At 39.3% G+C, this 27,186-nt stretch overlaps 1 protein-coding gene across 2 annotated transcripts in view; it reads left to right on the top strand.

Moving 5' to 3' along the window:
- The first annotated feature begins 704 nt into the window (after positions 1-704).
- The window catches only part of NALF1 (NALCN channel auxiliary factor 1), a 630,837-nt gene continuing 604,355 nt past the window's right edge, over positions 705-27,186 (top strand). For both annotated transcript variants that reach the window (XM_043582820.1, XM_043582829.1), the window contains exon 1: positions 705-2,201. In XM_043582820.1, the coding sequence (XP_043438755.1) occupies positions 1,269-2,201 (933 nt within the window). In that variant the 5' untranslated portion in view covers positions 705-1,268. The remainder of the gene's footprint in view (positions 2,202-27,186) is intronic.

The raw sequence follows: 27,186 nt of genomic DNA, 5'->3' as shown, positions 1-27,186 counted from the left end.
CCGCCCGCCCGCCTGCCGCTCGGACTTTCTCCGGAGGCAGAGCGGGAGCGGGAAATGCTGTAGACATTAGCCGGCATCCTCGGCCGTGCGCTCGGCAATCTGACCTCGGTCAGTGGGAGCAGAAGAGAAAACCCTAAAGCGGCCTCGGAGCTCCGGCGGGGCCCGCGGGCGCAGCCGGCCCCCACCCCGCCGGCCCCCACCCCGCCGGCCCCCGAGCGTCCTCGCCCTCCCGCTGCGCCCGGGGCCCAGTCCGGTGCCAATGCGCCAGGATGGAGAGATCTCCGCGCGGGAGGAGATGACGCAAAAGCCAGTGCTCCCCCCCAAAAAAGTGTTTCTCCAGGACGAAGATGGCGGCAACTTAGCCGGGGACTGAAGATGACTGTGGCTCTCGGGAGGCCCAGCCCAGGCGATTCGGCCCCGAGGTCCGGGGGAGGCGGCGTCAGCAGTCGGAGCCCGGCCGCGGCGGCGCCCGCGGGCAGACCTGCGGCGGCGGCGGCGGCGGCGGCGGCGGCGGCGGCGGCGGCGGCAGTTCGAGCGCGGGGTGGGGGGTGGGGGGGAGGGAGAGCCCTGCCGGCGGCGGCTGCCCAGGCTCCGGACTCGGGGAGAGCGAGCGAGAAGTAGGAGCAGGCGGAGGAGGAGAGAAAGGAGAAGGAGAGGAAGGAGGAGGAAGAGGAGGAGGAGGAGGAGGAGGAGGAGGAGGAGGAGGAGAGGAGCGGAGCTGGGGAGGCGCTCTGGTCGCCGTCAGTGGGCAGCGGAGACGCGGCATGCCCCTGGCAGGGGAGAGCGGGCTGTCCTCAGCGGGGCCATGGGGACCCGCGCTGTGACAATGCCTGGGTGAGAGAGGATCAGCGCCAGCCACCCCGCCACCTCCACCATCACCTCCTGCACTCAGCTCACCACCGGCCACCAGCCCCTGCCTCCTCCGACTGCCTCTCTCTCTCTCTCTCTCTCTCTCTCCCTCTTTCTCTCTCTCTCTCTCCATTATTGTTTTCCACTCTACAGACGATGGGGTCGGCTTATGATTAGGTCGGGAGCAAGTCAGATCTTCCTCCAAAGATTGGTAATATTTATGTAGGCAAAAAGAGAAAGGAGAAAGAGAGAGAGAGAGGGAGAGAGAGAGAGAGAGAGAGAGAGAGAGAGAGAGAGAGAGAGAGAGAACCGGGAGGAGGGGATAAGGAAATTAAACCCTTTAAGTCAATGCATATTGTGGTGACACCGGCACAGGAGCCCTCACGGTGGAGTCGGCCAGGGCTGTGCGTTCCCAAAATATGACCAGGGGTGCTTGGATGTGTCGGCAGTATGACGACGGCTTAAAAATCTGGTTGGCCGCACCCCGGGAGAACGAGAAACCGTTCATCGATTCAGAGAGGGCTCAGAAATGGCGACTGTCTCTGGCATCTCTCTTGTTTTTCACAGTCCTGCTCTCTGATCACTTGTGGTTCTGCGCCGAGGCCAAGCTGACCCGGGCCCGGGACAAGGAGCAGCAGCAGCAGCAGCAACATCAGCAGCATCAGCAGCAGCAGCGGCAGCAGCAGCAGCGGCAGCGGCAGCAGCAGCAGCAGCAGCAGCAGCGGCAGCGGCAGCAGGAGCCCTCCTGGCCCGCGCTCCTGGCGAGCATGGGGGAGTCCTCGCCCGCCGCCCAGGCGCACAGACTCCTCTCCGCCTCCTCGTCCCCCACCCTGCCCCCCTCCCCGGGAGACGGCGGCGGCGGCAAGGGCGACCGAGGCAAAAACAACCGGAGCAAGGCTCTTTTTCTAGGAAACTCTGCCAAACCGCTGTGGCGCCTGGAGACTTGTTACCCCCAGGGCGCCTCTTCGGGCCAGTGCTTCACGGTGGAGAGCGCGGACGCCGTGTGCGCCAGGAACTGGAGTCGGGGGGTGGCAGCCGCGGGGGAGGAGCAGCAGGTGAGGGGGACGCATCCAACTCCGCTCTGGAACTTGTCAGATTTTTACCTTTCGTTTTGTAATTCCTACACACTTTGGGAATTGTTCTCGGGGTTATCCAGTCCCAACACTTTGAACTGTAGTCTGGATGTGGTGCTCAAGGAGGGCGGCGAGATGGCCACTTGCCGGCAGTGCGTCGAGGCTTACCAAGACTACGACCACCACGCTCAGGAGAAATACGAAGAGTTTGAGAGTGTGCTCCATAAATATTTACAGTCGGAGGAGTACTCGGTGAAATCCTGTCCTGAAGACTGTAAGGTAGGAACAGTGGTTTTTTTTTTTTTTCCCCCTCCTCTTGAGCTTTACTGTCTGTGTGTTTGGCCGGAGATGTCCTCTAGAGTTTTAAAATAGTTTTTTTTTTTTTGACTCTGGTTTTGTTACTTCACTTGTTGTTTTTGTGGTTAGGAGGGCCTGACTTGCTTAAGTTGGGAACACCTTGAGGATTGCCGGTGGACTGGTGCCTTCTGGGAATCCTTGGAAGCTCAGGAAAGACCCTGGCGTTCTGAGATGATAAAGCTGATGCTTTGCTATCTGTTACATCTATGCAGTTGGTTCAAACTCTGTTACCATTTTTTTTAATGGAATTTGAATGCAGCTTGTTAGGAAGACAGATGGAACTGGATACTGATGACCCCAGATAAAATCAGTCAGTGACAGGCATGTGTGGTTTGGCTTATGGACCTGCACACATGTTCTCTCTGATATAGTGACATCATTAAGTTGGTTGGCCAGAGGGACAAAAGAAAGTGTTTGTAGTTGTTTATGCAGGAAGAATGAAAAAGCATTTTACTTGTTTCACAGGGGTAATTCTGGTTGTTTGGGAAGTATGGAGGCCTACCTAAGTGTATTTATTCACCATAAGTTTCCTGTTTTCTCTTAGACATTTGTATAATAACTGATCTGAGACTCATTATGAGTAGAAAGTTTTATTTAAATATCTGGTGATCGATGAACAGTGTGAGCTAATTTAACACACCTTACGTAATTAGCTTTAATTATCAGGATCCTCTACAGAAGTGCTAAATGGCAAATGCTAGATGCTATGAGCTCCTTAATAGAGTGCATTATATTCAGCCTCTTCCTGTTGAATATAATAATGGATATAATACTTGCTGATTGACAAAGGAGAAGCCAATGCAAGTTTCTTAAGAAATGGTCAATGTAATTAATCAAGGGCGCCAGTGCCAGTAGAAGTGTCTCTGTCCGTGGTGCTGAAATGAGATTTGCCCCAGAGCTCTGTTGAAGATGAATATACTGCAGTGACCTTTTAGTAGGGAAGAAATGATGACAGAATCTCAATAAGCCTTTATGTTTCATCCCAGGGGTAATCTCTTAAACAGCACAAGAAAATACTATTGCTTTTCAGAAGAAAAAAATACACCACAGTCTCTTCCTTTCTCTTGACTACTCCCCCAAGTCCACTCAGAAACAGAACTGTCCCTCTTCTGCCTCACTTACTTTGTATTGGGGAAGTGTAATCAAGGGCAGTATGGATCAAAGGCTTTTGTGATACTTTGACTAGAGAACTGGGCAAAGGGATACCTGTTTAAAATGAACATAGTTCAAGGGCTGTATTTTACTTTGGATTGATTAATTGTGCTTTTGACAATTAAGCTAAACTCAAACTAAACTTGCTTTGTCAACATTCTTTAAAAGACTAGAAATAGGGCTTCTTTTCAGATAGTAATACTGAGTTTACAACATTAATCTGGAATGCTACTTCACTAGATAAAGGGATCTTAAACTTTCTGTTTTTCTTAAACATACCACTATAACTCATGCCTGGGGATCAAACTTACTCTTAATGGCAGAAGTTAATGAATGACTAGCATATTTATTGCATAGTTATTTATTTTGACAAGATATGTTGCCTCAGAATTGTAAAGATAAGGACACTCATGTGTCTGCTAATTACACTGCTAATAAAAAGGTTGCAAAGATTTCACTGTAGTTATGTTCAAAAGTGGTAGCTTGTAATAATATAATTTTGTTTGCTTCCCTGAATGCAAACTTTTATAGAAATTTCTAGTAATCCCAATTTGCATAGGACAGTATTTAAAACATAGTCTGTATTTTCAATAGACGGCAACATATTTTCAGATAAACATGTCAAATAGATTTTTGTTCAAATACCCAGATTTTAAATATATGTAAATGTTTATCTTCTCTTTGACCTGACATAAATCTCAACTTTATAACTATGTTATCATTCATTGCTATAAAGTATAGTATAGGTTAAACTAACTTGTGATGTTGTAAACTACTTCTGTATTGTGTATCTGTATAAAATAGTCATCATTAACTGCATACACAAAAGCATATTATACAAATATCAGTTCCTTTTCTTCACATGGAAAAGTAAATACAGACAATTGAATTTCTTATCTCCACCACACAGAATTTGTTACCCAGGATGTCTTGGAGCTATTTCTTGGTTGTGTGATTTCAGTTGATTTGTCAATCTGACATATTTATTCCACAGTAACTGTTTTCAAAAATTACAGTTTCAAATTTAAGGTGTCAGTGTTTTTGGTTGATAACTCACAAATCAATTGCTTAGTTTTTTAGTTTAATGTATGATTTGTTTATGATTCTGCAAAGGCCACAAACATATCCAAATACAAATTATGTTATATGGCTTCAAATGCTACTTGCACACATTTGAAAGATGTGTGTGAGTTATTTCTAAACATACTTATTTCAAACTTATGAAATGAGGACTATCATCAAGGGCCTTGTTCAGAATATACATTCTATGTGAAATTTTCCATATTTTAAGGTAGCCACAAAGTCCTAGGCTACATTAAAAGTAAATGCATTATATTTCTGGGATTGGTAATGTATTCATGAAAAAATCCAGTTTTGATAGTTTATAAATATATTTACAGAGTTATAGACATAAAATACTTAATGATATTAGGTATACAAACTATTGTAATTCATATTTTAGGATAAATATACTAACTTTATTGTACTGATATATAATCAAATGATCAATGCAGTTATTTCTAGCTTTTAAAAGTTAGGACATATATTAATTACCTTCTAGTTTTATATTCTAGTCCCCCCCCCCCCATTTAGAAAACTGCCAACAGCATGTATGTGTAAAATTAAACTAGATTAAATTTAATTTCTGTTTAACTTTTTAAAAAGGCTTTTTGATCCATTATGTTGAAAAAAAAAACTTACTATTAATCTAATACAATAATAAGGTCTTGAGTCCAAAGTAATTGGAGATCAAATACAGCTTGGATTTACTTTAGCAAACCTTTGTATTTCAACATATAATAGAAATCATTTGTATCCAAGAAAATTTCTTACTATTCTGAGAAATAGCTGGTTTAATTTTTTTTAAAGAAAATATACACATTTATCTAGGAAGTAATTTATGAAAAAATAAAGAATAAAAATTATTGCATGTGTCATTTACATTATAACATTCAAGCTGCTATATTACATAAAGCAGCAAAAATTATATGACAGTGATTCACAGTGTTTTTCAAAATAGTGTTTTTTGATATGTTTAATAAGAATCTAACAGATATTTAAAAAATTTTAAGCTAGGTGATATTATTAAAAATATAATGTTCTAAGATATAAAATTACGTATGTACATGATGAACATACTTGATTTTTTTTACTTAAATGAAGATTTTCCCTTAAATATGCCATTCTTTAGCTTGTAAGCACTCTTGAAAATCTGTATTATAAAAATTACAAAAATGTATATATTATAAAAATTAATGTTATAAAATGTGTAAAAATTGTATACATATATTATATATGTATATAAATATACTTAGGGAATACAAAATTCTGTGTGAGCAGGTGAGTTTTTGTTACTGCTAGTTTTATTTACTTACTATACCTTAAGACAGATGGTCAGCGAAAGCAGGTTTGAGGTTAGATTCTAACATAAATCATTACATCATCTGTATTTTAGTTCTGTCGGCACAAGTCTAATCTTTATACTCTCAAGAATATATGCATTCTCATATTTTTAGTTTTATAGTCTCATATTAAAGCAGATTCTATTGCCTATTTTTATTTAACAGACATTGACTAAAGAGATGCTCTGCCAGTGTTAGGCATGTGTAACAATTCTGATAATTGAAGCTTTCTGTAATATTTGCAGGAACCACTTACAAACAGTAACCAATTTGATAACGTAGAATTTGGGTTACATAATTTGCAGTTTGAAAAAAAGGCATTTCTTAAGTTCTTATTTATTTTGGTGTCATGCACTATAAATTCTTAAGAAATAATATTTTTAAAGAAAATCAAATATCCTACAATTCTTTCTACTAAAATATTATTTTGCTGTTGATTAAGTGCAATTGAGGGTATTATGACACTGTTCAGAAGTGTGGAATGAATCTGCAAATACGACTTTTTATATTCTACCATTTAATTATTTTCATCTGAAAAATCAAATAGTCTAACCATGCAGATGATCACTTTAACCATTAATAAGGTAATTTATAAGATGAACACCATGATCATAATCATTTTTATGATCCAGATTTTTTATTTATTATGTTTTTGCTCTGTATGCAACTACTGATTTATGATCTGTGTTTTATTTTTATAGGGAAACACCCCAAAATTTATCTTAATATTAGATGCCTGTTTTATAGACTATCTTAATATTAGATGCTTGTTTTATAGACTAAAGAACAAATATTTTTACTTTGAGCTTGTAACTGGGTCAGATTAGTAGCTATATAGGACATATCCACAAAGTTTCAATAATTGCCGTTATACATTGGTTAATCACTGTAATTAGATGAAGTTGGTGTCTGCATATGCAAGGTGAATTAAGTGTGAAGGAAAGGAGATCAAAGAATTCTTTCAGCCCAGTGCTCCCCCACATACATATCATAATACATTAAGATATCTTTTTTTGCTAAGTTGATTATGCAAGAACAAATATACACATAACTACTTCAAACAAGAGAACATTTGGTTTGAATTATCTGACCTGTTGCTTTAATTTCCATTCCTAATTTCCTGTTTAAATCTTTATCTTCTATATCAACCTCACATGAACTCAGCACCAAACATTTTGTCATTTGTTTTATTTATATTGATATATACTGTGGAGATGGTTCTTCAATATCAGTGAACATTTAGGCTGGATCATGGTCCTTGGGGTCACGCTGGAATGTCCCGGGGATCTGTGAAGAAGATCTTAGTGCCAAAGAGATTCTGATTTCATTGGTCTGGCTTGTGTCACGGGCTTGGCATTTCTAGTTTTCCTGGTGACTCTCATGTGATGAGAATGGAGCTCAGATATTTTTGAAAAGTGGGAGAGGTAACAGGACATAGCCAGAGTGCAGGGGAGCAAATATGTAGCAACTAGATTGAGGGAATAGATGAAAAATGATCCAGCTGGGTGAAAAGGGAAAGAGATATGCCCAGAAAGAACGTGGAGAGAAGGAGTTGGATGCAGAGAAGACCAGAGATTTGAGGATGGGCCCATTGGCTATGGCAATTCTTTCTTTTAGGGAGAACTGGGTAACCATACTAGTGTTCAATAATGGGCTGATCACATGAGCGCAGAACTCAATGATTATCTTCCTGAGACTGATCAGCTATTTGATTAGAGGAGCCCCAGTCTCATTACTTTTGTCTGTAATTTTAGCCTATGTAAATGGCTAAAGTTCAGACTTTTTAAAAAGTACATGGTTGGTTGTGAGAGAAAACATTTTGGCTTTTCATAGCATTAAATAATTAATTAATTTTATCAATCCTAGGAAATTATAATTCTTTTTCACTTCTATTGTAACGATAAGCCATGGTTTTTTTGTTTGTTTTTGTTTTTTTTAACTTATTTCTATATTACTGTAGTAACTGCTTGACATTCATAAGCAGTCACGGATTACAACAGCTTAATTTAGGAATTAGTTTTAAGAGGATCTTATTGTTCTGTTTGGAAATGATTGTAATATGAATCATTTCATTTTTAACATTTTAGATTATAAGATGCTGTGAAACATTAAATTTCAGTTTTATCTCATAGGAATTAAATGTAATTACAATCCAAATAATGGAATTTCTTTAATGAAATGTAAATTTACTCTGATTCTTTACAACTGGAAACAAGAGATAGTTAACATTTGTCTTTCTTTAGTAATAAATAATTCCCAATTTGCAGTACGTATTGTGTTGGACTACATGAAAATATTTAATCCTTGGTTGTTTAAAGTGTGAAAAGGTAATGATTAATCCCCACCACCCCTCGGTAGTCTGTTTCTACATTCAATCATCTATAGACAAAATGTCGTCTCAGCTACCAGAGACGGTTAAAAAAAAAAAAAAAAAAAAAAAAAAGTTTTACAAACATGGAAGTTTACTGTCTGTCTCAACACTGTTACTGATTTTAGCAGTGGCAGTAGCATGTCCACACATAAAACATGATGGGTAAATGCAAGTCGGTTCTATGGAAATGCCTGGGGATTAGGTGTGTCAGCTGCTTCACTCTGTATAAGAGGGAAAACGGGCTTTAGTGAAAACTGTGTCTCCACCCTCCAGTTTTCTTACCTTCCTCTCATGGCCCCTGGAAGCCGAATGTCCCGGCCTTGCGTCCCATGGGAAACGCAAAGTTAAGGGGTCTTTCTTTGTATCCCTACCGCCATCAAAAGTGATCAGTCTCTTTCTCACTGAACTACCACTGGCTTAGTTTATTTGAAAAAAAAATTGAACTCAGGTGTAAATGGACGATCATGACAACGGATTAGCTATTGCAGAAAATGACTTGAATCACTCGTAAGTTTAAGTGCTGGAGCAAACTTCAACAGTAGCTGTTTAATAAGCTTTAGAGCTCATCAGGAGTCAGAAACTTGTCTAATCCATTTAATCTTTGCATCATCTCTATATGAGGTAATTTTATCACAGATTTTACAGATGAGTAAAGTGAGGACATAGAGTTGACTATTCCAAGGTCAAACAGCCGGGCAGTTTTAAAGATCAAGTTTGGGGCGCCTGGGTGGCTCAGTTGGTTAAGCGTCTGACTTCGGCTCAGGTCATGATCTCACAGCTCATGAGTTCGAGCCCCGTGTTGGGCTCTGTGCTGACAGCTCGGAGCCTGGAACCTGCTTCGGACTCTGTGTCTCCCTCTCTCTCACTCCCCCTCCTGTGCTCATGCTCTGTCTCTCTCTGTCTCAAAGCTAAATAAACATTAAAAAAAATAAAGATCAAGTTCACTTTGTCACTTTAATGTATTTTCTTTTATTATGAGCATTACAAACATAACCAAGGAGTGAAAAGATCAGCATAATAAGTCCACATATACCTCCATGTCGATTTAACAACTGTTAAAAATCTTGCTGTAGGAAATAGCTCTAGGGAGATGTTCATGCTCAGTTGTGAAGGACCATATATCCCATGCTAAGGTCTTTGAGTTTTATTGTCTGTATGATAAAATATCAGGCAGGAATTTTAATCAAGAAGGATTCTTTTGGGATGCTTTGTTTTTCTCAAAAATTAGCTTTGGCAACAATGTGATAATAGGCAGGAACAGGGTGAAGTAATGCCAGAGAGATCTGTTCAGAATGTGCAGTATTCCTTAGGGGTAATATGATGGCTATAAGTCAGTATTCTTCATCAGAACTTTCTTAAAAAATTTTTTTTAACGTTTATTCATTTTTTGATAGATAGAGACAGAGCGTGAGTTGGGGAGGGGCAGAAAGAGGAGGAGACACAGAATCTGAAGCAGGCAGCTTCTGAACTGACAGCACAGAGCCAGACGCGGGGCTCAAACTCACGGACTGTGAAATCATGACCTGAGCTGAAGTCAGACGCTTAACCGACTGAGCCACCCAGGCGGCCCTTTCATCAGAACTTTCTATGACAAAATAAATGTTTTATACTCCACCCTGTCCAATATGGTAGCCCCTAGCTGTGTGTGGCTACTAAGCAGTTGAAATGTGGCTAGGGTGAATGAAGTTCTGAATTTTAAATTTTATTTAAACTTAAATTAGTCTACATTTAAATAGCCTCAGTGTCTAGTAGCTACCATGTTGGGCAGAATGACTACAGTGACTATGAAAGTGGAGAAGAAAGGCAAGATTCAGGAGCCTTTTCTCATTTCAAACTTTCCGACTGCAGAGGAAAGATGTGATTCAAAATTTATAAAAAGTGAGATTATGGATGTTGATACCTTCTGTTAATTAATTAATCAATTAACTGATGTTTGTTTATTTATTTATTTATTTATTTATTTATTTACTTATTTATTTAGAGAATGTGATCAGGGGAGGGGCAGAGGGAAGGAGGGAGAGAGAGAGAATCCCAAGCAGGCTCTGTGCTGTCAGGGCAGAGCTTGACGTGGGTCTTGACCCCACAAACCTTGAGATCATGACCTGAGCCGTAATCAAGAGTCAGATGCCTAACTCAGTGAGCCACCCAGGAACCCTGGTGTTGATACCATTCGAAGAGATAAGAGATACAGAGGGAAGAATGAGTTGGAATTGAGATTGTTGAAAGAAACAAGGACTTCATTTTTATAGATAATGATAGCAGGAGATACCCAGTAGATCACACACCATGTGATAGGAAGTTTGGTGGTGAAGTTCACACTCTACAAATGCGTTTGATTTGGGAAGCTATGGACAGAGATTAGATGACTTAGCGAAAAATTATATGGACAGAAAGCCAAAGATGAATCCTGAGGAAGAACAATATCTGAGGGTTTGAGCTGAAAAGGGACCAGACAAGGAGACAGAGAAGAATGAGGAATAAGAGTGAAGATGTGAGGGAGAAGGATGAATGTGCAAGAGAGAGGAGGGAGAGGGAGAAGCAGAGGAAGAGGGGACGGAGAAAGAATCATGAGAATGTGCTGATCTGAAAGGTATAGGGAAGGATTTTAAGAAAGGTGCAGAATCAGTCAAGAGTGTCTTACCTTGCAGATAGGACACATAGGATGAGCCCAGGACTAGGTCACTGGATTTGGCAATTATTTTCCTTATTGATTATGAGAGTAGTTTTGATAGATTGGTAGGGAGAGATGTCAAATTGTGATGGACTAAGGAATAAATTGGAGCTGAGATAAAGGCTCATCTGAACTACTCTTCCTTAAGAGAGAAAAGAGGAGGAGAACGGGGTAGGTGGAAAGATGTGGAATTTAAAGAAATAAATATTTTATGATGCAATAAACTTTAGAATATTCATAACTTTTGATCTAGGACCCAGATAGGTATATGAGACAGAGAGTACCAGACTCACAAAAAAATGAGCGATGGCACCAGATCCCAAAGAAGAGGTGATAGGCTCCCATCTATTCTTAGCCTTGGGGAGGAGGAGAGGTTGTATCTGTGTGCATTCTGCTGTACATCTCAGATCCCTTGTTTTGTTTATATTTTGAACAAGAACAAAACTTTAATTTCAGAATGTCAGAAAACAAACAGATTTGTCATCTTGAATATGCTTAAATGTAGTAGGAAATTCATTTTCAAATAATATAAAATAACTACTGATTGTAAATATCAACAATTACATACTATGTGTTACTGTACACATTTTCTTTAGGAATGTGTTGCCCTGGGGTTTAATTGTGTGTTTAGGGAGTCCGCTGAATTGAATGAGGCCGTTTCTTTATAGGATTTCTTTAAAAAATTATTGAATTAGAAATAGAAATTAATTTTAAACTGAAGAGAGAATACAGTATAATGGTTAAAAGAACAAATGAGGATAGTCTGGGTTCAGCTCTTTAGATTCACCATTTATTAGTTATATGTTATCACCCGAGTTACTTAAAATAGGGATTTTAGTATCTCTCTCTATAAGATGGTAATAGGGAAGAAATCAAAAGACTCCCATGCATATAAATATACCCAACCTAGGGCTTGATGATGCCCAACAAATGGTGACAAGTTATTAAAAGCCATGGGGGGAAAAGCTATGAGAAAATCAGTAAAATTAACATAGTCTTCTCTTGAGATCTCACAGACATTTTCTGGTAAACAACACTCATTTACCAGAGTTTTATAAGCAGACTTTTCATCTTGCATGATAACATTCTCAGCTTTATTACATCTACATTCCTTCTGCTTCTCTAGAAAGGTGAATAAATTATTGAACAATCCTACAATAAAACAGAAAACAAAAGTTCATCTGGAGCGAAAATATTCCATTCTTAAAGCTCGAGTTTTGCTCTATTTTAGGTGAAAAATGAACATGTGTTGGGTTTTAGACTGAGTGGATTCTCTTAGATTAGTCCAGGGGGGTTTGAGCCCTTTTGTGCACGAATTGTTTTGAGAGGACAAGTGGGAAACCACTGTGATGATCTAACATCTCCTGGGACCCTATTGGTTAAAACAAAATTCTGGGGGAAACTTCTGTATTAAGTAGTTTGTGAGGCATTGGAAAGTGTTGCCTTCAAAATCCATTTTAAAAGATGGGGCTCTTTGCCCTGCTTTCTAGATACTTGGGTTTGTGTTTGTTTTTTGCGTCCCTGTAATTTTTTGCTCTGACCCACATTTACCCATTTAGCCATACTTAGTATTTTTATTGATTGGGAAAGGGAGTTGGGTAAAAGATTGCCTCGATACTGAACCAGAGCTAGCACAAAAGGCAAACATGGCAAGTGCCAAGATATAGAAACTGAATGGGGAGAATAAAAGACGGGCTGTGCATCGTGAGTGGGAACATGATTGCCCTGAGAAAGGGAAGACACAGAGAGACCCAGCAAGGTTCTTTAACTAGATAAAAATCATCATATGGAAGGGGAGACTTGTTATCCAGTACTTTGCATGGCTCTAGGCTCTGTATATGGGTGTTTTGTGCAGGAATATCTTTACTCTCTATAAGAAAGAGTGTTCTATTAAAGGGTACAATGGAAACAGTTGCCTAAGGAAATGAGAGCACATTGCTACAGAAGATGTGCAAATGGGATGGGAGCGATCTGCGATCTGCTCTGACCCTACGGGGGGCATCTTGCCCTCGTGTTGCTGGTTGACCAGACGATTTTAAATATTCCAAACAACAGCCTTCGGCATAAAATGAAGGACCCAGGAGAGATAACTTTGCGCAGTGAGATTGTACTTAGTGTCAATCCCTGTCAGAGAAAAATGATCTTACACAGAAAATATAACTATTTTCTTAGCCTAGCACCTTGCTCATAATAATAATACTTTGCAAAATAAAAGTCTTGACAATATCAACTTTAAATTATTTATTTTTTGGTTCCTATTCATATTGTTATCAGTCTGAATAACTTTTAAAAAGAACAAATCAACTACATATGCTTATCCTGAGGATATATAGGAATGGAGTTAGACTAATCTATAAGGAAATTTTTTTTTTTTTTTTGGTTATTGCGGAGTTGCAAAAACATTTATCTTCTGTTATCTTCTGATCACAAACACATCAATCACTGTTACTAACTCTCAAGCAGGACTTAAAAACATGGTCAGACTGGGAAGGAAAAGGTGAATAATGACCTTTCTCTATTTGTTTTGTGGCACTTCTTTTCAGGCATTCACTCACCCCCCCATATCCAGTTCTTTGGGGATATTATCACCAGGAACAAAATTACTGTGTAAAATTGCACACTGCTATCGAATTGTACCCATTTATTATGTTTTTACCACAAACAAGCCCAATGCTGATAACTCTAACATTCCTATCTTGTTTATTCCCTACAACAATCCAATATCATGGGCAAAACTAGCTTTATCAGCAAATGGGGTGACAGTGACTGAGGTTTAGAGCAGTTAAGGAATGCGCTCAAGTTCTCACAGGTGAGTGTGGCATAGCCAGAATTCAAACCCAGTAGTATGTGGTGCTTAATATCAGAGACTTAACTTAGTTACTATATCACACTGTCACAAATTGTTGCTCATGTCTAGTTGTTTTGTTTTGTTTTTGTTTTCGCTTTTAGGGCGGAGAATGTGGGTGGAAAGCAGCTAGACTAGATGGAAAATAAAGTTCTTTTGCACATAAAAAGAAACACAAGACACTTCATCTAGATTTCTTGTTGCTGCAGCAGCTTGGTGTGGGGAACAAACAGGGCCTAAAAGATGAGTCAAGGTTCAGATTGCTGTTCCACCGGGTCCTATGAGTTCGGGGTGCTGCTATGCAGTTTGAAGCGTCACTGAGAGGAGGAGCAGGGCAGGTGTATAATAAAATGTAGCTGGCGAGTTTTCCTCTCAGCTCAAGCCACCCTGGAAGGAGATAATGGCTCTGTACTGCCAGGCTGAATAACACCCCTCTTCCTACTGTGTAGACACTGAGCTGGTAGGAAACATTGACAGGTTTGTCCCTCTAATCCAGTAATTAGCTTCTAATCAAAGCTGTCCTTCTAGTTCAGATCAACTGCCTGATAGAGATCTTGAGCTTAGTTTCCATAAAGCCCTGTGATATATTTAACCTTGGGAATCACAGTGACCCTAGATAAGCTGGGATCATCTGTCTGAAGAGAAACAACTGTTTTTAGAAAGGTCCTCTGAATCTTAAACCCTTAAAAACAGGATATCTCCTTCCCCGTAGTGACAACTGGGCTGGCTGCTAGGAGCCATTAGGCAAGAAGCTCTGTCTGGGGCACCTGTGCTTTCTGAGGCCGTGGCCTCAGCCCAAGTCCAAGGGAAGTCCTGGGGAAAAAGGAGGACACGCAAATGCAAATGACCTTGCTGTCATTGGAGCTGTGAGTCTCCCCATGGATCTGCTCTATGGAGGGCTGGCAGATTATGACAAGTTTCAGATATGTTCTGTGTGTCTCATGAAGTGTCTCAAAGGTATATTGAAATTTTGAGTCACTTAGGAGAAATGAATCCTTTTGTATCATTTCAGTTTGGAATTTTTAAACTTCAGTTTTATTCAGTGTGTCTGCAGATTCCAGTAAAGAAGAGGGCGTTCGAGTCTCAGTAAGCAAAATCCTTGTGGGCATAGTTGGATTTCAATGATGAACATGGATTATTTGTTTTTTTCAACTCTTATACTTGTTACCTGCTCAACCGTGGACTTGAATTCCCCTTTCAATTTTTTGCTTTTTTTTAAAGATTATTAAAATAATTAGTTAAATCTTTAGGTATTTAGATATGTATATTTTTTGTTCTTAGGACTTAATGGATAAAATGGGCCAATCATGTATAATAGACTGTTTTACCTCCCAGGAGTCCAAAAGGCTATCTATCCATCTATCTATCATCTATCTATCTATCTATCTATCTATCTATCTATCTATTGTTTTTTGGCAAAAATAAGCATACTTTAAGAGTACCCAAACATTTTGCTCGTTGATTTATTTAGCCTTTGACCAATAATTTTCTCAAATCCAGATACTTCAAAATATGAGGAAGGTTTACAAAATCCATTGATATTTATAAGTCCCAAATCTTTAATCTTAACATCTCGTATGCGATATTAAGAACTCAAACCTTTTCATAATAAAAGTCTAAAATGTTTCCTTAAAGCTATAGTGATTAATTTTTGATGTTCCTCAATAATTTCATAAAAGGTAGAGATTTTTAAAAGGTCCAAATTGCGAGAGTAATTGTTACCTTTGATGAAGGGGCTCATCTTTGCCTGTCACGTGGTCCAGATGCGCAGCCCCACAGATGTGCTAGCTGGAGAGTAAACTGTCCTTTACTTCCCATGCTCCAGTGTCAATGCTGTAAGCTTTTCCTTGCTTCTATTTTGCTGTATCCACATATGAAAAGAAAAATAAGACCAATACATAACCACAGTTAAGACAAATAACATATTCCCAAAGACTTGAAATGGTGTATTGGTAATCAACATTTTTGATTCACGGTCTTTGTCAGAAACATGGTGCATCACCGCTGAGGAAATGATGTTCACTTCTCCAATATTACCTGTTAATTGGATGGATGTTTACTTTTCCCACAGTATCCACTTTAAACAGAGAAGTGTGAAAGCTAAGCAGTGCAAATTTGCATTTCTTTAATGACGTGATTATATTAATAATACTAAAACAATATAGCTAAAGGCACTATGCAGCACTCAACAATTTCCTTTTTTTCCCCCGAGTCAAGACTAAGGTAGATGAATTGTAGAAAAGGTGACTCGTGATAGATACGATTTAGGGGAAAAAACATATCTTCATCCAAATATATTAATTTATATTTAAAAAATGTTTGTTTTGAGAGAGAGAACACAAGATTGGGGGGCGTGGGGGAGAGAGAGAGAGAGAGAGAGAGAGAGAGAGAGAGAGAGAGAGAGAGAGAAAGAAAGAAGAGAAGAGAAGAGAATCCCAAACAGGCTCAGCGCTGACAATGCAGAGCCCAACTTGGGGCTCGATTTTGCGAACTGTGAGATCGTGACCTGAGCCTAGATCAAGAGTTGGATGCTATACTAATTTATCTTAATGGCCCGACATTTGAAATACACAGGACCAGATGAAGTAGCTGAGTTCATGGTGCCACCAGATCAAGGAAAACGTGTCATGGTATCTGAGAGTTCCCATTTTCTACCCCTGACCAATTACCACAGTATGCGTTTGCTGTGTAGTGCCGTGTCCATTCTGGGCAATTTTGAACTTATTCTTAGCCTAAATTTTTAAAAACACCATGATGATATCTGATGCATTTCATGTCACTTGTTAAGGAGAGTCTCTCAAGGGGTAGTCTAACCAAGTTCCTGTGACTTCTCGGATTAATGGCTCAGGACTCTAGAAGTGCCCGTTCTTGTTGCAGAATGAGTAGGTACATCAGAGGGGCCAAATAAAGGTCCACACAGCAGAGAATGCATGCATTTTCTCAGAATGATCACAGAGATTATTTGCAGAGGATATGGTAATTGTCACCAGATGCGTTAAAGGATGCTGCATAAGGAACATTTTAATAATTTAATTTGTAATCATTGCCTCTGGGAATGCATTTTGTCATGAAATCTTTGTGTACTAAATAGGAAAAATTTGTGTAGGGACAAATGAATATTGCTTTCTAAAAAGGGATCTTTAGCGCAAACTGTTGTTGGATGGTCTGAGCACTATTATTATATGGCAGCAGTAATTTAGACACTGAGATAAAAGATATCCCACAGTGCACCTAGTTAAAAAAAGAATAAATAATCAGAAATGTCATCCTGTGTGACTCATAAATGGACATGCAAAAAAAGTAAATTTATATATAAACAGGATGATTATTAAAATAAGGAAAGGAGGGAATGTGAGAGAACACCCAGGAGAATACTGGCTTTTCTTTTTCGAGATGCACATAATTAAGAACAAGATTAAAGGCATGTAAATATCTTAATCCAGAAGCTGCAGTGCTCATAATGTGTTACTGAGAAAAACAATCTTGGTAACAAGTTTTCTTTTTCATATGGTCCCATTTTCAACCTGTAAGTGGAAATTAGATTTTACCCAGAGCCTTGACATTAGGACCACGCTACAGCCGCCTTATGAAAATGTCATGGTTTTTTTCTTGAAATACAGCAGGCTATAAGTCAGATAATTATAAAATACCAATTTTATAAAATATGCTGTTTGATATCTTTGTTACTGAACAACAGAGCTTTTTATACGGGAACTATAAACAGAGTATTTTATTTGTACATGCTTCTTTATGGGTAATTATGGGTTTGAAAAATCATAAACAGCAGTGTAATTACTCCATAGCTTGCACTGGGGATGCGTGTTTCCTTAATCTGGCCACTTAAAGAGAGAAATAACTATTCATCTCTGAACCTTTCCAGAGAAGCAATTTTTAAATCCAGTGTTGTTTCCCAAATTTAGGAGACTTAAGAAAAGTATGTCACTGTTTGGTGCTGCTGATTAGTTTATGAATTTTAAGGAACTGGAAAGACACTGTGTCTTGATCATACTGTGCACCAAAATCAGGAAGAGATTGAAAGAGAAAATATTCCACTTCGTAGAAAAAGCAAGAGAGACTGTCTAACAGCCTAATAGAAACTTTTTCATTAATCCAACCAGAAAATAAAAGCTATAGATGTTGTTTTTCTTTTTTGCGAGATCCTATTCAGATACCTAACCAGGATGTTCAGAGCGGCAAAATTATTATATTACCTGAGAAATCACCCAGACAGTTCAAATAGTTCCCGAAATTCAAATTACTTGTAGGCAGATGTTTTAAAATAGCACTTTCCAAACATTGCTCTGATTATTTCGCATTATGAAATGAGCTCGAGTGTTAGAAATAAACCATGGAAGAAGTTGAACCCCTAGTGGCCATTCGTGGGCTTTCGGTGGCAATGTATTACTCACATAGAAACAAACACAAATCAGTACTGTGACTGCTTTTGTCGTCTGATTTGAAGAAAGTTTGACATCAATCAGTAACCCAAGTAAAGGGCAAATAATTGATATAAAGCAATTGATATAAATACTTACTTTGTAAGTATAAATGATTTAACTAAATGTTGCTTTTTAATTTTAATTTATTTCATGGATAGGCAGCAGAGTTATGCCCAAAGCCGGAGGGCAGTTCTATTCTTTGTTAAGATCATAATAATTGACAATTATTATGCACCTGGGGTTGGTGCCAGACCAATTTATGTAATTCTTTGAGGTAGGTCTGATAATTATTTTCATTTTGTAGATGAGGAAGCAAAGTCCTAGGGCAGAAGACCCGTAACTAAAGTTTATTCTAACAATGGTTTTCTGCTTGTTTTCTGTCACACTGCTATGGTACAGAAGCAGTCCTGATTTTCAGATATTACAGATTATTGAAAAGGAAGAAAAGCAGGTATCACTTGTTGCTTGAGGACAGTTTCCAGCAACGTGTGGATGGTTTACATGATAAACCTATAAAATGAATTCTGTACGTATATACTCGCCCATTTGTTTCTCCCGTTAGATTTTGAGAGTGCTCCTAAAGCTAGGAGTTATGTCTTATGCCTTTTTTTTTTTTTTTGTCTAATCACTTGTAAAGAAGAGAGAAAAGAAGAAAAAGGAGGTTGTGATGGTTATGAAACAGCTGTAGATTTTTCAGTACCCCTCCATCTAAGGGTTCGTGCATGCCCACTCTTTGGGTCCAGGCATGCTTGTGACTGTTTTGTACAAAAGACTGGGGCATGTGTGATGTTCTGTGACTTTCGTGGTAGCTGATAAATGGCCATGCATTTTGAGCCCTGTCTGCTGAGACACGTTCTTGAAAGTGTGAGCTGGCATTGAAGATGTTCACATAACCCAAGACCACCCTACTGTAAGGATGCCCAGGGCACATAGAGAGGCCAGGGTAAGCTTTCTTAGTCTCAGTTGAACCCAGATTTTGACTTGTCCTAGACCAGGTCCAGGCACATGGGTAAAGCCTCCAAATGAGTCAATGCAAGCCCTTTAAGTCACCCTGAGCCCTTCAAATCTTCTCAAAGCACCAGATTCTTTAGAGGAAAGAAAAGTTACCCTACCCCTTTGATGTAGTTTAACTTTTCGAATCCACAGAATCTTAGACCGTAATACAGTGGTTGTTTTAAACTACATTTTTGGTGGTTTGTTAGCAATAAACTAAGCGGTGTTCAGTAGTTGTTGAATGATCCTTCATTGTGTGAGAGGTTCCACTGAGTAAAACCAATGAAAATTGAACAAAGAAATCCCAAACCACCTATATGGCCTCATGTATTTTATTGAATTCTTTCCCTCTCTGGTTGGTAATGCTGCTTAGTTTCTTGAAGCTCTTACTGTGACATTTTTCCCTGCCAGTTCATTTAATTAATTTAGCAGCAGATATTCATACATTGACTCTTGTGACCAATTCATCATCTGAGGAATTAGGAGATGTATGATAGGGGATGATGCCCATGAGCGGGTTGTGTACAATATAACCAAAAAGATACCGTTTGAGGCTGCACATAGGAACAGCGCCATGGAGAGATATAGCAAGATCCTCTGGGACGTCCAGCTAGACCAGTTTCTTACTTCTATCACTGGGTTTTACTAGTGTTCCACTGTGTATCCATAATGTGGCAAATAAAGTGGAAATTAATGTAGGTGTTCAGTTTTTGAAACAGGCAATTTTAAAGGCTGCCTTATTTGGAATATTCTGTTGCAATCCTCGTATTTTAATATTTTAAAATTAAGAAACCATAATGAATGCATCCTCTTGAAATTAAATCATTTATTGTCATTTATAACAAGTGGGTGATTTCATGAGATTCTGTTAACAACCGAGTTTCACGGCACCTCAGTGTCTCAGTTGGTTAAGCATCCAGTTTCAGCCGAGGTCATGATCTTATAGTTGATGAGTTTGAGCCCCACATCAGGCTCTGTGCTGACAGCTCAGATTCTGCTCAGATTCTGCTGAGCCTGAGCCTGCTTCAGATTCTGTCTCTATCTCTCTCTGTCTCTCTCCCACTCATGCTCTCTCTCTCTCTCTCTCTCTCTCTCTCAAATATAAATAAACATTAAAAACAACAACAACAACTGAGTTTCTACTATTCTTTAGGAGAAAGTAGTTGCATTTTCATGTATCTGTTACACTATTACAGTATCTTTGCTCCTGCACTTGAGCCATAACTTTGGAATATTGTAAACAGCATTTGTATATTCAATTTACCTGAAATGTTTTGGGAAGCATTGAAGGCTAATATTCATAGGAATCACAAAAGAAAACTGGGTCTGGTATAATCAGTAGCAAGTGGCATCATCCAACCATTAGGTAGAATATGAAGAGGTGAACCATTGTCACAAAAGCACCAACTAGTTTCCTGAATGACTTACTAGACTTTTTATTCAAGAGTAGTTTCCAGTTTTCATGGGTTATTCCAAAAATGAGATAATGTATTAGATTTCTTTTTTTAAAAAAAAATTAACGTTTATTTATTTTTGAGAGCGCGCAAGAGACAGAGCATGAGTGGGGGAAGGGCAGAGGGAGAGGGACACACAGAATCTGAAGCAGCTTCCAGGCTCTGAGCTGTCAGCACAGAGCCCGACGCGGGGCTCGAACTCATGAACTGTGAGATCATGACCTGTGCTGAGGTCGAACGCTTAGCCGTCTGAACCACCCAGGTGCCCCTGGATTAGATTTCTTTTTAAACTGTAGATAGAAGTAAAGCAGATTTCCTTCCCTTTCTATTTTTTGGAACAGCTTGAGAGGGATAGGTATTATCTCTACTTTAAATGTCTGGTAGAATTCCCCTGGGAAGCCATCTGGTCCTGGACTCTTATTTGTTGGGAGATTTTTGATAACTGATTCAATTTATTCACTGGTTATGGGTCTGTTCAAATTTTCTATTTCTTCCCATTTGAGTTTTGGAAGTGTGTGGGTGCTTAGGAATTTGTCCATTTCTTCCAGGTTGTCCAGTTTGTTGGCATATAATTTTTCATAGTGTTCCCTGATAATTGCTTGTATTTCTGAGGGATTGGTTGTAAGAATTCCATTTTCATTCATGATTTTATATATTTGGGCCCTCTCCCTTTTCTTTTTGAGAAACCTTGCTAGAGGTTTATCAATTTTGTTTATTTTTTCAAAAAAAAACAACTCTTCGTTTCATTGATCTTCTCTACTGTTTTTTTAGATTCTATATTGTTTATTTCTGCTCTGATCTTTATTTCTCTTCTTCTGCTGGCTTTGTGGTGTCTTTGCTGTTCTGTTTCTAGTTCCTTTAGGTGTGCTGTTAGATTTTGTGTTTGGGATTTTTCTTATTTCTTGAGATAGGCCTGGATTGCAATGTATTTTCCTCTCAGGACTGCCTTTGCTGCATCCCAAAGTGTTTATTTAGACTGTTGTATTTTCATTTTCATTTGTTTCTGTATATAAAATTTCTTCTCTAATTGCCTGGTTGACCCACTCATTCTTTAGTAGGATGTTCTTTAAACTCCATGCTTTTGGAAGTTTTCCAGACTTTTTCCTGTGGTTGATTTCAAGTTTCATAGCATTGTGATCTGGAAGTGTGCATGGTATGATCTCAATTCTTTTATACTCATGAAGGGCTGTTTTGTGACCCAGTATGTGAACAGTCTTGGAGAATGTTCCATGTGCACTCGAGAAGAAAGTATATTTTGTCGCTTTGGGATGCAGAGTTCTAAATATATCTGTCAAGTCCATCTGATCCAATATATCATTCAGGGCCCTTGTTTCTTTATTTATTCTCTGTCTAGGTGTTCTGGGAATTTACCCAAGGGATACAGGAGTGCTGATGCATAGGGGCACTTGTACCCCAATGTTTATAGCAGCACTTTCAACAATAGCCAATTTATGGAAAGAGCCTAAATGCCCATCAGCTGATGAATGGATAAAGAAATTGTGGTTTATATACACAATGGAATACTATTTGGCAGTGAGAAAGAATGAAATCTGGCCATTTGTAGCAACGTGGATGCAAGTGGAGAGTGTGATGCTAAGTGAAATAAGTCAGGCAGAGAAAGATAGATACCATATGTTTTCACTCTTATGTGGATCCTGAGAAACTCAACAGAAGACGAGGGGGGAGGGAAAGGGGGAAAAAAGAGTTACAGAGAGGGAAGGAGGCAAACCATAAGAGACTTTTAAATGCTGAGAACAAACTGAGGGTTGATGGGGGGTAGGGGGTGGGGAAAGTAGGTGATGGGCATTGAGGAGGGCACCTGTTGGGATGAGCACCGGGTGTTGTATGGAAACCAATTTGACAATAATTTTCATATAAAAAAAAGAAGTAAAGAAGATTGAGTTTATTTTTCTTTCTTTGCAAAAAGAAAACAAAAGTAGATAACTAATAGCTTGTATTAGTTACCTATTGCCATGTAACAAGTTACCGCAAACTTAGAGATTTAAAACTCTGCATGTTTATTATCTCACAATATCTGTGGGTCAGAAGTCTGGACATGACTTAGATATGTCCTCAGCGAGGACACATCAAGGTGTGGGCCAGGCTGGGGTCTCATCTGAGACTCTACTAGAAAAGGATCAGATAAAGCCCACGTGGTTGTTCGTAGACTATGTGCCTTGCAGACTGTGCACCGGAGGACCTCAGGTACCTGCTGCCCATTGGCTGGATGCTGCCCGTGGTTCTCTGGCATGTGACCCTCTGTAGACAGCTCACAACTTGTCAACTTGCTTTTTTCAAAGCCACAAGGGGAAAGGAGTCTCAGCAAGACAGATGTTACTATTGGATGTAATGTCATCACAAAATGACATCCTTCTTTGCTCTATTCTGTTTGTTGGAAGTACATGCAGTGGGGGCTCCGCAAGAACATAAAGACCATAACAGGAAATCATGGGGCCACCTTAGAGACCATTTGCACGTCCATTACTTTTAAAGGTCCCTCAAACACATTATTCTTTAGCTAGTCAAAGACAGTGTCACATATTATTTCATCATCTCGGACAAGATAAATGTATGTTTTTATTTTATGTTGCTACTAAATCAAGAAATATTTGATAAATGTTTAACTGTAAATGGGGGAAACCATCAGCATTGTGAAATATAAGTACGTCTTACTCTAGGAACATAGGTAAGTAGAAGATTTATTAGGCATGATCCTGCATAGGGAAAATGGTATTTTGACTAAAGAAATTGAAAATAGGCATTTTTCAGCCTTCTTATTTTTTCTAAAATTGTTTCTGTGTGAAGCTAGATTCTAAATTTGCCTTGAAATATTTCCTTGAAATTTAAGGTATTTGCTATAATTATGGAATAACAAATATCACATAATTGCTTTAGAAGAATACAGTCTGTTTCCTAAAATACATTTTAGTGTAAATTGGTGGATCTTTAGAACCCGTGGTTTCTAAGTGGTGACTTACAATTCTCACAAAAAGATTGACTCATTCAGTCCAATCCAGCAATCACATATGCCTATTTATTCATCCTTATAAATCCCATTTGTCTGGAATGCTGCCCATAATACTAAGTTCAGATTAAAGGTTTCAGCAGTGGGATTTGAAATAAACATGAAGGCACTTTAGGGCAACTGCTTTTATGAACAGAGGCCTGGAAACTCTCTCCCTTCAACTCTCCGACTGTATTAGAAGAATTATTTCTTTTTTTACCAATTCTGGAGTGCCAGATATTTTTCTGAGGGCTGCATTTTTGTCTTTAGTCCTTGATCTTCATTAAGGTGGTTACCTAGCTCAGTGAAAATGGAAAACACAGTTTGGAGATAATGTTCTAATTTCTGGTTCCGATTTTATTGAGGACCTGGTATGTGTTTGCGTGGAGGACTCAATGAAAGTAGTTTGTTGGGCAGACAGGATAAGAGTCAAGTTTACTACTGCCCTGCGTACCTCAAGTGCCATCTGTTCTTTGACATCAGAGAGCTCTGTTCCACAGCTTGCACTGGATCTTCTGGTGGTTTAAGGAAGTTGGAATGGATTACTGCAGTACCTCATTACCATATTAAAAATGATTTCAAGCATATGCCACCCAATAGCATCATCTCAGTATTTAAGGAGAAAACAGAATTAGCAGAATTTGTCTGGACTTGGGTCAGGCCAAAGTGATAAAAGGGTGTGAAGTTAAGGATCAAAAAATACATATTTCTGGGTTTTCCCTGGCCATAAATGGAACTGTCCTCTGAACATTCTGAACGTGACTATTAAGCTCTGTATATATTCTCTTTTTCCCGTGTATAATTACTGACTCAGAGTTAATGTGCTCTGTAGAATTACTTCCAGGACTGCATTATTCATCCTTACACTACGCTTGGTGCTGTTCACTAAACATTCGTTGAAGACATATTATTCATTTGAAGAAAATCTAGTTTTAATTTCATAAATGTAAAAAAAAAAGAGTTGGGTAACCAAATCTGTGACTCCCAGGAATTCTCATGCTTGTGCTACACGCTTGGGGAAATTAGGCACAACTCACTTCCGGTCTTTTTCTGTGTGGTTTTTAGGTGAAGTCGTGCTGGGTCACCATGTCAAAATCTTGTTGGAATTAGAGAAAAAGAAGTTAAACAAACCCATCTCTTTATTTCAAAGTACATTCATTCCATTGTCAAACTATCAGTAGTGGTTGGATTTCCTCAAATCAAAGCATGATTCATATAATGACTGTGTTATGATTTGCTTTATTGAAGGGCTGAAGGTATTTTAATGGCTTATGACGAACGAAGAAATGATGAAGTATGAAGAACTTGTCTGAGTGAGAACTGTCGAATATTGAATTTAGTTGTAGTTATTGTTGAATGCTCCTTTAATAAGATTGAATCCAGAGGCAAGACATTCTGTTCCTTAAAACCCCACTGAAGTATATTTTAAGAATGACCTACATAATAATGAATTTTCAAATTCTTATTAACATCCTGAAAAAAAAAAAAAAGAAAGAACTCCTCTGGCATTAATGACTTGGCTTTCCAGCTTAAATTCATGCTTGTTATCATGTTTTATTCCAGTCATTTCATAAGAATATGTTGCAAAGTTACTGATATCCTAGATGTAAAAGAAAAAAAATCTATATTTTATTTATAGCTGTTTATAACTTGCTACTCAACAGACTGCACTTTTCTCCAGGGATAAATATTAGAGGAGGGAATGTTAAATTCTTCTTTTTTTTTTTTAATGTTTATTTATTTTGAAAAAGAGAGAAAGAGGGAGTGGGACAGGGACAGAGAGAGAGAGGGAGAGAGAGCATCCCAGGCAGGCTCTGAGCTGTCAGCACAGAGCCCGACGTGGGGCTCGAACTCGAACTGTGAGATCATGACCTGAGCTGAAGTCGGACGCTGGGCTGACTGAGCCACCAAGATGCCCCATGGTTATTCTAATGAACAGTTTTTAGAACCCTACAAAAAAGAAGTTCCTTTAGAAATTTCCTAAGAAGAGAGTGAGTATGAAGATCCATTATTTACTAGTTCACATCAGGTTTAATTATGCAGAAAGTAAAGACCATGCATGTTTTGGTCCTTCACATGTGGAGCCTGGGTCCTGAGCTTCTGCACTTCCAAGTTTCCAAGGTCATTGCCATGATACGAGTACATGGCATGGGCCATATTCTGTGCTGCAGGTGTGTGGGATTTGAGACGATACTACCAATGAGAAGGCTTACCTCCTCCCCTCCTTTGTTTTAGCAGACCCTTGACACTTATGATTGTCCATTACCTGTAGGTTTCATTTAAATTTTTTTTTTCAACGTTTATTTATTTTTGGGACAGAGAGAGACAGAGCATGAACGGGGGAGGGGCAGAGAGAGAGGGAGACACAGAATCGGAAACTGGCTCCAGGCTCCGAGCCATCAGCCCAGAGCCTGACGCGGGGCTCGAACTCCCGGACCGCGAGATCGTGACCTGGCTGAAGTCGGACGCTTAACCGACTGCGCCACCCAGGCGCCCCTGTAGGTTTCATTTAGACTACCACTGAGGTTCAGTTTTGAATTGCACACTAGGAGAGTAAGTCATTCCTTAATTGAAGAAATATGTACCGATACCCTGCTATGTGCTAGGCGCCTCTTAGGTGCTGGATAACAAGGCAAATAAGACTCAGATGAGCAAATAGGTAATTGTAGTGTGGTGTGATAACTGCTACTTTAGGAATGTCTGGGTTCTACGTAAGGCTTTGGAAAGCCTGCTCAGAGGAAGGGGGTGTAGGTGATGTGTAGGTGAAGCCTGACGCCAGCAAGGGGGTATGTGGGACAGGGCAGAGAGAAGCATCCCAGAAGATTCCCTGCTGCCCAGAGTGGGTTCCACAGATCAACAACACAGACCTGACTGGGGAGCTTGTTAGAAACAGAGTCATGGGCCCCACCCCAGACCTCGTGCATTCCGAATCCGAATCTGCATTTTAACAAGATCCTCCCTTAACTCAGTCAAGGGAACCCTGGCTGTGGGGAGAGAGCAGGGACATTCAGTAGACTCCAAGAAATTAATTTCACCGGAGGAGAATGCTGAGCAGTACCTTGAAGCTGGTACCTTGCGGGCCAGTTGGTGAAAGAGATTATTCTTGAGTTTCTTTGTCAGTTTATCACAGAGTGTACATTCTTTGTATTATTTTTAATTAATTGATAAAAATGTCTGGAAATGCTAGGTACAAAGTCCATCGTTTGCTGGGACAATGACATAGGTCCTGTAATTATCGAGTTTGGTCTTCTCTGGTTTCAAGTGCTTTACTACAGTCTCTGTACTCAGTCCTTCAGGGAATGGTCTCTGCTTGAAAAACTTTTCATTATTATGCCAGCCACAGAGAATATTACTTACGCCAACCTACTCCAAGAAAGGCATTTCTCTTAAAGACCCTCACTCACACTTCATGTGGGCATTCATTCCCAGTGATGGAGGTGATGCTTTGACTCTTCCAAACAGATACTTCCTCTTTAATTTTGGCTTTCAAACAAAATAGGTGGGGATCTCAGAAACGGAAGAGTCGTCATGGAAAAGCACAAAACAGACATAGTCTAAGTTCAGCCATACTTCTCG

This window comes from Prionailurus bengalensis, chromosome A1, assembly GCF_016509475.1.
Source record: "Prionailurus bengalensis isolate Pbe53 chromosome A1, Fcat_Pben_1.1_paternal_pri, whole genome shotgun sequence".
Classification (NCBI taxonomy): Eukaryota; Metazoa; Chordata; class Mammalia; order Carnivora; family Felidae; genus Prionailurus; species Prionailurus bengalensis.
The sequence above is the reverse complement of the archived record's forward strand: the minus strand, read 5'-3'. Positions and strand labels throughout refer to the sequence as shown.